At 41.2% G+C, this 14,163-nt stretch overlaps 1 protein-coding gene across 1 annotated transcript in view; it reads right to left on the reverse strand.

Annotated features, from left to right (window-relative positions):
* tcerg1l (transcription elongation regulator 1 like) overlaps positions 1–14,163 on the reverse strand; it is a 712,622-nt gene that overhangs the window by 192,048 nt on the left and 506,411 nt on the right. The window contains exon 5 of the mRNA XM_033033658.1: positions 522–613. Within this exon, the coding sequence (XP_032889549.1) occupies positions 522–613 (92 nt within the window). The remainder of the gene's footprint in view (positions 1–521; positions 614–14,163) is intronic.

Consider the following 14,163-nt stretch of genomic DNA (forward strand, 5'->3'; position numbering starts at 1 on the left):
CAGAGATATCAACACTTTCCTATTTGTCATCTTGATTATCCCTAAATTTTGTGCACAACCAGATCTGGCCAAACCACCTTCTGCTAACTTGGGAATTTGTAAATCTCTTTGGTTCTCTACCATAATTTTTCTTTAGGGTGCTCCTTAAAACTTGGCTCTCTGACTAAGTTTTCTTCATCTGTCTTCCTATCTCCTAAAGTTGCATGATATTAGCTAATTAGTCTAAAAAAGGATTCTAATCTGAAACGTCACCTGTCCTTTCTATCCACGGAAGCTACATGTCACTGAGTTCCTCCAGCTCATGTATTTCGCAGCTGTGGTCGGCTATTGACTGACGTTAAAGGTGCTATATAAATACAAACTACTGTTGTTATATTTGTTGTTATCAAGGCTACTTTATACATCCCAAGCTCATACCTTCCTGATGTAGCAAATGAAAATTCAACTTTTAAGCTTATTCAAAATATTTAATGTTTTTCATTTAAATTAACGTGCAGATTAAAAGTATAACTGACACAAACCTCTTCAGAATTCACATTTGATTCTTTTTTCACTCCTGATATTGCACTGGAAGCCTTGGTACATGATTTCTGGTAAGACCCTTTCTCTTTATCTGTAAATGAACAGAAATAACATTGCATTCAAATGTCAAAAGGTTTTCCTCTGCTTAATGCACGTTAAAATAACCAGGATATCTTTTAAAACTTTGAGTTTATACTTTTATATTTACTTTAGACATGTTTTATAAATAGTTTAAGTTTAATTGTTTCTATTATTTATCCAGTCGTTCATTCATTCATTCATTCATTCATTCATTCATTCATTCATTCATTCATTCATTCATTCATTCATTCATTCATTCATTCAGTCATTCATTCTGCCCAGCATGCGTCTGAAGTCCCGCAAACCCTTCTAGTCTTCCGTTAAATCCCTGGAAGACTTTGACTCCAAGACTGAGTGGCGCAGAGCCTGGAAAGATGCCAACACCAACAACGGAGAGGTCATCACAGACCCCACAGTGAAACCACTGGGTTTTGACCTCCATCACAAGTTATGGCTAACCCTGAACAAAATCCACACCCTCCATGCAAGAACAGCCCATCACCTGCATAAGTGGGGGTGACAGACAGCCCTGCTTGTGACTGTGGACATCCAGACCAGACCATCCCACACATCATGAATGACTGCCCACTGAGGCTTTTCCCTGGGGGCATCAAAGCCATCCACCCAGCCACTGATGCTGTCCTGGCCTGGATGTCTTCCCTTGACCTACAACTTTAGGCTGTGCATGCCCGACGCAAGAAGAAGGCATTCATTAATTGCAGTTCAAATTTCAATCAATTTGCTTTATATAAGTTTGCCATTCAGTTACTTTCCAATTAAAATGTTTGTAGTCATCTAGAGGATACATTGCCTGCTACAGCAAATTATATATTTGCCAGCATTTACATTTTTCTTTCTAATATATTGATATTTGCACAGTGCAATACATTTACTGCGGTTTTAACATGTAAAAACAATTTACAATATTCTTTTCTAATGGTTACATAAATACGCACAGGATATCAAAGCAGCGGAACACAAGGTTTCATTTCAAAATTGCTAAGATTTATGTCCTATGAAATGGACATTTCTTGAGGCACTCAGTAATGAATACTGCCCAGATGACAGAATGAGAAATTGTTTCCATTGCTCTCTGTAAGCCTTCTTACATAACACAAAGTTATTATATGCTGCACAATAGAAAACATTATCTGAAACCTTACTGTTAAATGAGAGCATGTACTTTGTGCTGGAAAGACATATTTCCCGTATGTACATATGACACAGGAGAAGGTAATTTGTTTCATCGTTCCAGTTCCAGCATTCAGAGCATTCCCATTGATCCCATTCTCCCACTTATCTCCCTCGCATCTGTTTTCTCTCACTTGAACGTCACCGGTCCCCAATTCTCCTGCCACTCTAGGGGGATAATTTACAATAGCTAATTAACCTACCGCTAAATTTTTGCAAATGTGGCATCAAACTGGATAGGCCACGGAAAATGGAAGCGATCACAGGGAGAATCCACAAACTCTCCACAAACAAGTCTGAGGACAGGATTGAACCTGATCTCTGGAGCCGCGAGGAAGCAGCACCAACTGTTGCACTACAGCGCTCTCTGAAACCTCCACCTCAGTCCTTTTTTGATGTAGGTATGCATCATTCAATAGACAATAGACAATAGGTGCAGGAGTAGGGCATACTGCCCTTCAAATCTGCACCGCCATTCAATCTGATCATGGCTGATCATCCGCAATCAGTACCCCGTTCCTGCCTTCTCCCCAAATCCCCTGATATCTTGAGTCCCATCTAGCTCTTTCTTGAAGGTTTCCAGAGAACCGGCTTCCACCGCCCTCTAAGGCAGTGAATTCCACACTCACAATCCTCTGTGTGAAAAGTGTTTCCTCATCTCCGTTCTAAATGGCGTACCCCTTATTCTTAAACTGGTTCTGGACTCCCCCAACATTGGGAACATGTTTCATGCCTCTAGAGTGTCCAAACCCTTAATAATCTCATATGTTTCAATAAGATCCCCTATCATCTTTCTAAATTCCTGAGCAAGTGATAGGTCGGGGAGATGCACAGAGTCTCTTGCCCAGAGTAGGTGAACCGAAGACCAGAGGACATAGATTCAAGGTTAAGGGGGAAAAGTTTTAATAGGAATCTGAGGGGTAACTTTTTCACACAAATGCTGGTAGGTGTATGGAACGAGCTGCCGGAGAAGGTAGTTGAGGCTGGGACTATCCCAATGTTTGAGAAATAGTTAAGACAGGTACATGGGTAAGACAGGTTAGGGGGGGTATGGGCCAAATGCAGGCAGGTGAGACTAGTGTAGCTGGGACATGTTGGTCAGTGTGCGCAAGTTGGGTTGAAGGGCCTGCTTCCACCTGTATCACTCCATGACCATATGACCAAGGCCAGTGATACCTAGTTGTGATGATTTCACTTTTACTAGGCATGTGTGAGTGACGAATGCCATGGGCCTGGACATTGAGAATGTTCCTTGTTACAAGGTGTAACCAGTGCTAAGAATTCTATATCGTTCATTGGTGAGTGGCAAGTGGCAAGAAAATCAGGGGCCTTGTTATGCATGTGAGAAAGAACAGGGGAATGAGATTCTGTTAATTATGCTGAGAACTGACATTGACCTGTTAGGCCAAGCAGCCATCTTCTTTATTGTGACAAAATATAAACAATGAGAAACAATATGAGAATGATGTATTTCATGCACAGTCTGATCTTATTTATTCACATCTGAAGTGAGTATCCCACCACCTAAATTACATAATCCTCTCTACAGTATTTCCAATTGTTCACTTAATACCCCGATCTCTTCCTGAACTATTCCCTTTTACCTATCCTTGCCACTTCCCAATACAACCTTCGCCCCAGGCTACCCAATGAACTCTCCAGATATTTTGTCTTCTCTCTTGGTGACCCAGGTTCGGCCTACCGTTTTACATACGATCACCTCCCCAGCCTCCATCCTCCCCCTTTCCTGCTGGTGTGTTCTCCCCCACATAGTCTCGCCACACCACAACCACCTCAGTTTCTCACCAGCCTCCAAGCTACATGCAGTCTGTTCCTGCCGACCTCTATAGAACATTCACTCCCTTACCATGGTGATGTTATCATGCATGATGTTCTGGAGATTGTGCAAGGTGATTTCCTTTCATCAAACTGCTGTGTGCGCCCTCACTCAATTTCAATTCAATTTATGAAAACAGCTGCTGAACATGGTTTATGCCTGGACTGTGTGTTAGGGTGCATTATAAAATTACCCAGAATTCTGCACTAAACTAAAGATCATTCAGAATTCTTTACTAAACAAAGACAAATTTCTGCTCCGGCAAAAAAGATATGGATCACAGAAAATCACGTACAGAGCAATGTATGGATTAAAGGACACCTAATACCTCCACACAAAAAGCTACTAAGATTAAAATGTTATTCATAACTCACAATTATCTACAACAATGTTTTAGATCTAATTCAGATGACGTTGCGTTTCCATTGTGGAATAGCTAAATGCCAAAACATCTTCATTCATACCACAGAATGGAATTTTAGTCAACCGCGTTAAATATTCCTATGATGTTTAAATTTTACTGCTAATAATTAATTATTATGTTGTACTATTTACAGCGAGCTGTAGTTGTACAGGACCTGTGACCAGTTTTACGAGGCACTACATTTTCAGTTTTTTGCTTATCTAACCTGATATAAAGTACCTACATGCATCCTTCAAGTCAAGGTAGGTCTAAGTTCAATCAGCAGAGATAAATGATGATTGGTGATGTTTACATGAACAGTAAGGAGATGCATGTGCTCCTTTTTCAATGTTACGCTCAAATAAAAATTATGCTGTCTTTGTAACAAGTAATCGGTTTGCTTTGAAATACACTTAAACCTTTGGTGTGATGTATTTTCAGTTTAGTAATAGATTATGTACTCTGCATAATTGTTGTCGATGGTAGGTTTTGCCATTCTATTCCATAAAGTTTGATTTATTGACTACTTGAAAAGCTCAATAATAGATGCACATTCAATAATAAACATTTGCTACTTTGACAAAACCGCGATGATTTCTTCATCAAAAAGAGTTGGGCTTGAGTTGTAATTGTGTAAATAAAGCAAGATGAATGGCAAATGCCACAGTGTGTCAGTAATTGGCTCTGACATTAACAACAGATCGGTAAGAAAACTAGGATTTCATTGTGGTCTCAAACTTCATTCACCGCAAAGATGTTAAGGAAGCTTTTATATAGTCATCAAACAATCAAAATCAAAAGGCAAATTGCAATAACTTAGATCTTCATCTGTCTAATTCATCAATCTTAGCATTAATTATTTTTAAGAAGTTTGGCAGACACCAGAAAATGTTGCTTTTAAGGTTGTCTGCACTTGCTGCTCATCTCCTATGCTTAGACAAATTTTATTGATCATTTAATCTAACTGGTTGGTCCCAAAATAGTGCAAATAAATAAGTCAAGAGTGTTTTATTGTCATATGCCCCAGACGGAACAATGAAATTCTTACTTAACAGAATATGAATAAATATTCAAACTACTTGTCCTATGTTCTATTTGATATTACTGTTTCAGTTTTAGTTTCAGGTTTAGAGATACGGCGCGGAAATCGGCCCTTTGGCCCACCATGTCCACACCGACCAACGATCACCCATACACTAGTTCTATAGTACACTAGCTACACTAGATCATATGCACTCGGGACAATTTACAGAAGCCAATCAATCTGCAAACCTGCACATCTTTGGAATGTGGGGGGAAACCAGGGCACCCTGAGGAAACCCGCGGGGTCACACGGAGAACATACAAAACATCGTACACCCTAAGTCGGGATTGAACCCAGGTCTCTGGCGCTGTAAGGCAATAACTCAAACGCCACAACACAATGCTGCCCTGGTTTAGACTTAAACAGGTTTTATGTGTAGCTTTACTGTTTTCTGGGTAAATCACAATATGCACTGAATCTTATAGATAGCAAAAAGCAAATGTGACAATCATATCAATTAACATTATACTGATGGTAATTGTATTCCATTCTAAAGAGGAATGCATGCAATAGCCTGTGTAAATTATTCAACATTTTCAAGAAACTGGACTGGACTGTGTCTTCCCCAACACCTGCAGGGTGATCCTGACCCCAACTAAACCCGTGCCTAAAGCTTCTTTGATTTAACTGTTAGTTAGATCTACTTGGTGGGCTGTAAGACCATGAGACAATAAGACATTATGTAATTCAACCCATCAAGTCTATTAAACCACACAATCATGGTTGATCTATTTTCCCTCTCAACCCTATTATTCTGCCTTCTCCCCGTAACCTTTTGTGCTCTTTTTAATCAACAACATCAATCTCTGCTTTAAAAATACCGATTGTCTTGGCCTTAGTCTGTGGCAATGTGTTCCACAGATTCACCAACATGTGGCAAGATAAATTCCTCCTATTCTCTATTCTAAATATACGTCCTTTTATTCTGAGGCTGTGCCCTCTAGTTCAAGACTCTCCCATTACCGGAAATATCCTTTCCACGTTTACTCTATCTCGACCTTGTAGTTTTCAATGAGATCTTCCCTCATCTCTGTAATCTCCAGCGAGTACAGGCCCAGAGCCTTCAAACATTAACCGAATCATTCCCGGGATCATTTTCATAAACCTCCTTTCTCTCTCCAATGTCAGCACGTCCTTTTTCAGATATGGGGTGAGAATTCAGAAAGCGGAGGGGCAAAGGGGCTTAGAGTGTTCACAATATTCCAAATGTGGTCTCACCAGTGCCTTATAAAGCTTCTGCATTCCATCCTTGGTTTTATATTCTAGGCCACTCTAAATGAACCACTAGCATTGCATTTCTCTTCCTTACTGCCGACTCAACCTGCAAATTAACCTTTCGGGAATCTTGCACCAGCACTCCTAAGTCCCTTTGCAACTCCACTTTCTGAATTATCTTCCCATTTACAAAGTAGTCAAGTAGGATCGCATATATTGCTATGCTGTATTCCACTTGCCACATCTTCACCCACCCTCCCAACCTGTCCAAGTCCTTTTAATTTTTAGTTTTAGAGACACAGCACGGAAACATGCCCTTCAGCCCACTGGGTCCGCACCGACCAGTGATCCCGACACATTAACAATCTCCTACACATACTAGGGACAATTTTACATTTCTACCAAGCCAATTAACCTACAAACCTGTACATCTTTGGAGTGTGGGAGGAAACTGAAGATCTCAGAGAAAACCCACGCAGGTCACAGGGAGAATGTACAAACTCCGTAAAGAAAGCACCCGTAGTCGGGATTGAACCCTAGTCTTCGGCACTGCAAGCGCGGGCTGCTGACAGATTAACTCAAAGCTAAATTGCCCGGATGCACGAGGTCTACGGAAATATTCATTTTGTCAAGTGTTTTCTTGTCGATAAGAATAACGTAAAATTAAAAAAAATATATATATATATATATATATATATACTATATTGAACATAACGTATAGGATATGTTTTGTGTTCATTATTTATATAATGCAGATAATTATGAAGAAGAATAGCATTAGATAATAATAATCACACAGCTCACTGAACAATTATAAAGTATATTTTAATATGGCAATATAATCTGCTTGAAAATAGATTTATGATGATTATTTTCCAGAAACCGACAATGGCAGGTGGCATAATGCTAAATTGCAATGGTAAACATTTCCTGCCTATCATAAAGTCTTACTTAAGGGCCTGTCCCACTGTACGAGGTAATTCAAGAGTTCTCCCGAGTTTCCCCTGATTCGAACTCGGAGAATTAGGTTAATAGCCGTTCTTAGGTACTCGGGGCTATCGTGGACATTTTTCACAGTGCTGAAAAAACTTCACGAGTTACCGCGTTTCCCGAGTACCTGCCGTCAGCATTACGAGCCGCTACGGGACATCCACGAGCTCCGACGTAGCCGCTACGTACATTCTACGTACTTACCATGAGTTTGATTTTTTTTTAAACTCGGGAGAGCTCTTGAATTACCTCGTACAGTGGGACAGGCCCTTAAGTAAGACTTTAACACCCTTTAACACCCAATGAATCTGGCACAGTGCCATGGAATTACCAAGTCCGTAAATCAGATCGTACAACACATTTTATGATTTTGTAAAGCTGATCTGAGATCACAACTCAAAAACAATTATATCAATCTATTGACAATTATTTGCTGGTGGGAAGGATAACATGCACTGGGTAATTACATAGTGAAAAATAACTCATCACTTTCATTAGTAAAATTAAACACATTATAGATTATACTGGAGATATGAGAAAAATGCAGATGTTGAAAACTGGAAACAAAATCAAAGTGCTGGGACTCAAAATGCTGGAGTTATGGGCCTGTTCCATTTAGGCAATTTTCTTCGACAACTGCCGGCAACTGTCATAGTCATAGCAGGCCGCCGAAAAAACGGCGACTGGACCTCCCCTACGACAATGTCTACAACAATGTCTACAACAACCTACCACCTAGTCGACGTCAAGCTACGGAGAGCTACCGACAACAGGGGACCCATTAGGACGTCCACCTACAACTAGACCTATGACAATCTCTGTCCACCCGCGACAAGCAACGACAAGGGAAGACAATTCAGTCGCCGGTTGACGTAGGTTGACGTAGGTAGTCGCCAATGGAATTCACCGAAGTCAGCACCGGCGACAACCTACGCCATCCCGGCGACAACCTATGACAAGCCAACTGTCGCTGACTGTCACCAAAAAGTTTTGAACATTTCAAAATCCAGCGGCGACCAGAAAAACTCAGTGTTTCTTTGGGCGACTGAGGAGACTACTCACGACCATCCAGGCAACACCCTGGCCTGGCATGTGGCGACAGCCTAGTCACTTGTAGTCGCCTAAAACATCGCCTAAATGGGACAGGGGCATAACTCAGCGGGGCAGGTACCATCTCTGGAGAGAAGGAATGGGTGACGTTTAAGGTTGAGACCAGGGGTGGGGAACCTGCGGCCTTCTAGGCAATTAAGTGTGGACCTTTGAATGAATCCAAGTTTTGTAGAACAAATCCTTTTATTTTTATTTTATGAATATGTTTTTGTTCGTCTTTTATTATTTTAGTTAGTACAGTAGTCCGATTTTTACAAAATAATGTACATTTTGAAGTATATCTAATTGAAGTTTCTTGGATGCGGGGGGGGAGGGGAGAGAGAGAGAGAGAGAGAGAGAGAGAGAGAGAGAAGTTTAACTACAAATATCCTATAATCCTGTAATGCATATCAGTGGTGTATATTCATTATTACAGCAAGTGGTAGTGGGTTTGTTACTTTTTCAGAACATATTATGATGATAGTGTTGTGAGTTTTCTCCTTATTTTGGGTCAGAAGCATGTTGCTGGAGAATGTCAAATATGGATGTGATGTTAAAAGGAAATGGTAATGTTGGATCTATTTCAAAGTAATTGAGAGCAAAATGTCAAATATTATATGATCGGCTTTCGCAAAGGTTGCCAGAATAGAAATTCCATGGTTGAATTAATGCTATGTGATATAATAAGGTCATAAGTGATAGGAGCAGAATTAGGCCATTGGGCCCATCAAGTCTACTCTGCCATTCAATCATGGCTGATCAATCTCTTCCTCCTAACCCCATTCTCCTGGTTTCTCCCCATAACCCCTGACACCCTTGCTAATCAAGAAATGACATGATATGTTGACATGCTTTCTGCTGGCATTGCTTAAGACAGACATCTGTCCTGAAATAGACACATGGTCTACTAGACAAAGTGTGCCAGTTTGAAGAATTGTAGCTCAGTAAGAAATGAACATAGAACCTGTTTTTCAACTCCCGAAAGAAACAACTGTGGTTGTATCACACAATGAAATGAATCTCAAGGGCCTGTCCCACTTACGCAACTTTTTTGGCGACTGCCGGCACCCATTATAGGTCGCCGAAAATTTTCAACATGTTGAAAATTCAGCCATACACGACCGTACAGGCAACTCCCTGGCGACATGTCGCGTGTGTCGCGGGATGTCACCCGCAACATGTCGCCAGGGGAGTCGCCTGTATGGTCGTGAGTAGTCTCCTAGTCACCCAAAGAGTCGTAGTGTCTTTCTGGTCGCCGCTGAATTTTAAACATGTTGAATATTTTCTGCGACCTACAGTATGACGTGTGCCGGTAGTCGCCGAAAAAGTCACATAAGTGGGACGGGCCCTTAAGTAATTGCAAAACCCTTTTTTATCATGACAACTGTATTTTAACACCCAGAAGTCTCCTGTGTATATCAGACATGCATTAGAGGAGCTGTTATTTTCACTTTGAGTTCTATATAAACACTTGAACCATTTTGCACAATTTATTCATATCATCTAATTTCTATGGGATTTAAAGTTTCTATAACTGCTTTTAAATCTACTTTGCATCCATAAACTATTAAGATTTTCCTTTTTCTTTTCTATACTCCCCGCACCAAGTATAGGCTGCAATTCATAAAACGACTCATTTGCTGCTGGGCGGCTGCCAATAGAAACTAAATCTTCATATCGGAAGATTGAAGGAAATAACCTAATCATAATCTTTCTCTACTCACCCACCTCTTCTCAGAGGAGCCTTCTGCCATCTATCTGCTAGTTCCCCACAACAAGTTAACTCTGTTTGGACAGGCAGCATCTCTGGGGAGAAGGAATGGGTGACGTTTCAGGTCGAGACCCTTCTTCATTCAGGACTCGACCCGAAACGTCACCCATTCCTTCTCTCCAGAGATGCTGCCTGTCCCGCTGAGTTACTCCAGCATTTTGTGTCTATCTTCAGTTTAAACCAACATCTGCCATTCCTTCCTACACAAGTTAGCTACATTGGGTGCCCTTTACTGAGATGGTATCAAATGTCCCAATTAACCTCTGAGGACCTTTTGCAAATGTAAGCGGCAATGGTTAAATATTGATATGTTAACCAAGCAAGACAATATTTAAAATGTCACAATAACTTAGTTAACCAAAAAGCCAGATTCTCCCTTATTTGCTTTATTTCAACCAGCAATGCTTTCCGACTTATTGAAAAAATATACCGACTGGTTCAACTGCAGAAACCTACAAAGTAACAGAGGAATATAAACTTTTATTATGTGGTCTATTATCAAATCTTGTGATTACCACTTTATCAAACTGTTAGGTTATGCTTTCAACTAACTGATTTATAAAATACATCTATACATTAAGTTTTAATGTAGTTTTAAGATTATTTCAATTGTCGATTGCAGCAGGATTGCAGCAGGATCTGGATCGATTGGCCAGGTGGGCGGTGGAAAAGTTGATGGAATTTAATACAGAGAAATGTGAAGTGTGAGGTGATGCATTTTGGAATGTCGAACAAAGGCAGGCCCGACATAGTACATGGTAGGCCTCTGGGTAGTGTTATAGAGCAGAGGGATCTAGGAGTACATTTGCATGGTTCCTTGAAGGTCGAGTCACCGGTAGATAAGGTGGTCAAAAAGGCTTCGGCACTTTGGCATCAGTCGGAGTATTGAGTATAGTGGTTGGGAGATCATGTTGCAGTTGTATAAGGCATTGGTGAGACCACATTTAGAATATTGTGTTCAGTTCTGGGCACGTTATACGAAAGATATTGTCAAGCTTGAAAGGGTTCAGAAAAGATCTACAAGGATGTTGCCAGGACTAAAGGGTGTGAGCTACAGGGAGAGATTGAGTAGGCTGGGTCTCTATTCCACGGAACGCAGGAGGATGAGGGGAGATCGTATGGAGGTGTCCAAAATCATGAGAGGAAGAGATCGGGTAGGTGCACAGAGTCTCTTGCCCAGAGTAGGGGAATTGAGGACCAGAGGACATAGGTTCAAGGTGAAGGGGAAAAGATTTAATAAGAATCTGACAGGTAACTTTTTCACACAAAGGGTGGTGGGTGTATGGAACAAGCTGCCAGAGGAGATAGTTGAGGCTTGGACTATCCTAATGTTTAAGAAACAGTTAGACAGATACATGGATAGGTTTTGAGGGATTTCGGTATGTCAAAGAGGACTCTCTCGAACTTCTACAGGTGCACAGTAGAGAGCATGCTGACTGGTTGCATCGTGGCTTGGTTCGGCAACTTGAGCGTCCAGGAGCAGAAAAGAATGCAGAAAGTTGTGACTTCTTCCCTGTCCATCATCGGCTCTGACCTCCCCACCATCAAAAAGGCTGGCAGCATCATCAAGGACCCACACCATCCTGGCCACACATTCATCTCTCTGCTGCCATCAGGCAGAATGTGCAGGAGCCTGAAATCTGGTACATCCAGGTTCATGAACAGCTTCTTCCCCACAGCCATCAGGCTATTAAACTCGCCATCAAACAAACTCTGAACTATAACAGCCTATTGCACTTTATTTGTTTATTTATGTGTGTATATATATGGTCCATGCTATATAGGCACACTGAACTGTTCTGTATTTATGCTTACTATATTCTGTTGTGCTGCAGCAAGTAAGAACTTCATTGTCCTATCTGGGACACATGACAATAAACTCTCTTGACTTGACTTAACTTAGAAACATAGAAAATATGTGCAGGAGGAGGCCATTCGGCCCCGAGCCAGCACCGCCATTCATTGTGATCATGGCTGATCGTCCCCAATCAATAACCCGTGCCTGCCTTCTCCCCATATCCCTTGATTCCACTAGCCCCTAGAGCTCTATCTAACTCTCTCTTAAATCCATTCAGTGATTTGGCCTCCACTGCCCTGTGTGGCAGGGAATTCCACAAATTCACAACTCTCCGGGTCAAAAAGTGTTTTTCTCACCTCAGTCTTAAATGGCTTCCCCATTATTCTAAGGCTGTGGCCCTTGGTTCTAGGCTTGCCCAACATTGGGAACATTTTTCCTGCATCTAGCTTGTCCAATCCTTTTATTTATTTTTTATTATTATCATTTAAACATTTTTTTTTTTTTTTTGTTTCTTGTCTTTTTTTGACTTGTCTTGATATGCATCAAGCGCAGGCAGGTGGGACTAATGTAGCTGGGACATGTTGGCTGGTGTGGGCAAGTTGGTCCGAAGAGTCTGTTTCCACACTGTATCACTCTATGACTATGACTAAGTTCTCCGTAATGTTCTCTGTTGGTGCTAAATAAGGCTACAATAATCTTCTTGTTTTTCCTTCTCTCAAATCAGTATTATATGATCAATATTGGTAAATTATTTGATCCTTGTATTACATTCCTTTGCTTTCTGAAGAAGTGCTGTTCCTGATGAAATCATAGTCTTGAAAGAGATTGCATTTCTTTTTGTTACTTTCAGACAAGTAGTTTGAAATTTCATCATAGATAACTAAAAGAAGTAACCTCAGATAGATACCTGGAGTAACTCAGCGGGACAGACAGCATCTCTGGATAGAAGGAGTGGGTGACGTTTTGGGTCATAAGTTACAGGAGCAGAATTAGGCCATTCGGCCCATCAAGCCTACTCTGCCATTCAATCATGGCTGATCTATCTTTCCCTCTCAACCCCATTCTCCTGCCTTCTCCCCGTAACCTCTCACACTTTGCTTTCTAACACTTGCTTCCTATATTACTGCTTTTTCTAATTGACTTCACCCCCTTATTTTGCTTTTAAACCCAACAATTTGGCCTGAGTTTGTATCATGGCGCTTGGCTCTGGGTCCAGGAGTGAGCAGCAGTTCTGCAGGCGAGCTGCAAAAAGAGCATTTCTGAACCTTCTGAACCTTCTGAATTTGTAGTCGGCAGGGCAGTACTCTGCATATCACCAACTTGGATGTGTTGTGCATACTAACATGCTGTTAGTGCCCCCTTAAAACTGTCTAGTGAAGGTGATTTGACTATATTGTTGTCTAGTTTATTCCATTCCCTTAAGGTTCTTACAAAGAATGAGTTCTTATAAATATCTGACCTGGCGAATGGGGTTTTTATTTGCATATAATTTCTCTTTCTTGTTCTCCTTTCTGTTGAGTTTGTTATGTATCTAACTGCAGTTATGACCACGATCCCCTTCTGAATCTTGTACATCATGGCTAGTCTGTTCCTTGCCCTTCTTGTTTCCAGCGTTTCCCGCTTCAGATCAGACAGCATCTGGGTGACACTGCTACCTCTATTGTAGTTCCTGATGCAAAAGGGTGCTGCTTTCCTCTGTACCCCTTCTAGTTTGTTGATATGACCAGTTTTGTACGGGTCCCAGGCGCATGAAGCGTATTCCAGTAAGGGTCTAACCAATGTTGCATATGCTGTGGTTTTCACTTCCTTTGGGCAGAACCAGAGGTTTCGTCTAAGGAATTCTAGTGTCCGGTTGGCTTTAGTGACCGTGTTGTCCACATGTTCCCTCCACAAAAGCTTGCTATCAAGATGAACTAAAAGGTATGGTTGTGAACTTGTACAATGAAGTATTTGTCCACAGAAGACATGTTGAAGGCCTCCTTCGACTATGTTGAAGACCTCCTTCGACCTCCTTCGACTATGTTGAAGACCAGCTTCGACTAGCTATGACTAACTTCGGGAAAATTGGACACCGAATAGTGGAGAGTGAAGACGACCTCCTTCGATATCCTTCAACTATGATGAAGATTATCTACGACTACCTTCGACTACCTTTGAATACCCTCGATTACCTACGACTAAC

Source organism: Amblyraja radiata, chromosome 15 (genome assembly GCF_010909765.2).
Source record: "Amblyraja radiata isolate CabotCenter1 chromosome 15, sAmbRad1.1.pri, whole genome shotgun sequence".
NCBI classification, from domain to species: domain Eukaryota; kingdom Metazoa; phylum Chordata; class Chondrichthyes; order Rajiformes; family Rajidae; genus Amblyraja; species Amblyraja radiata.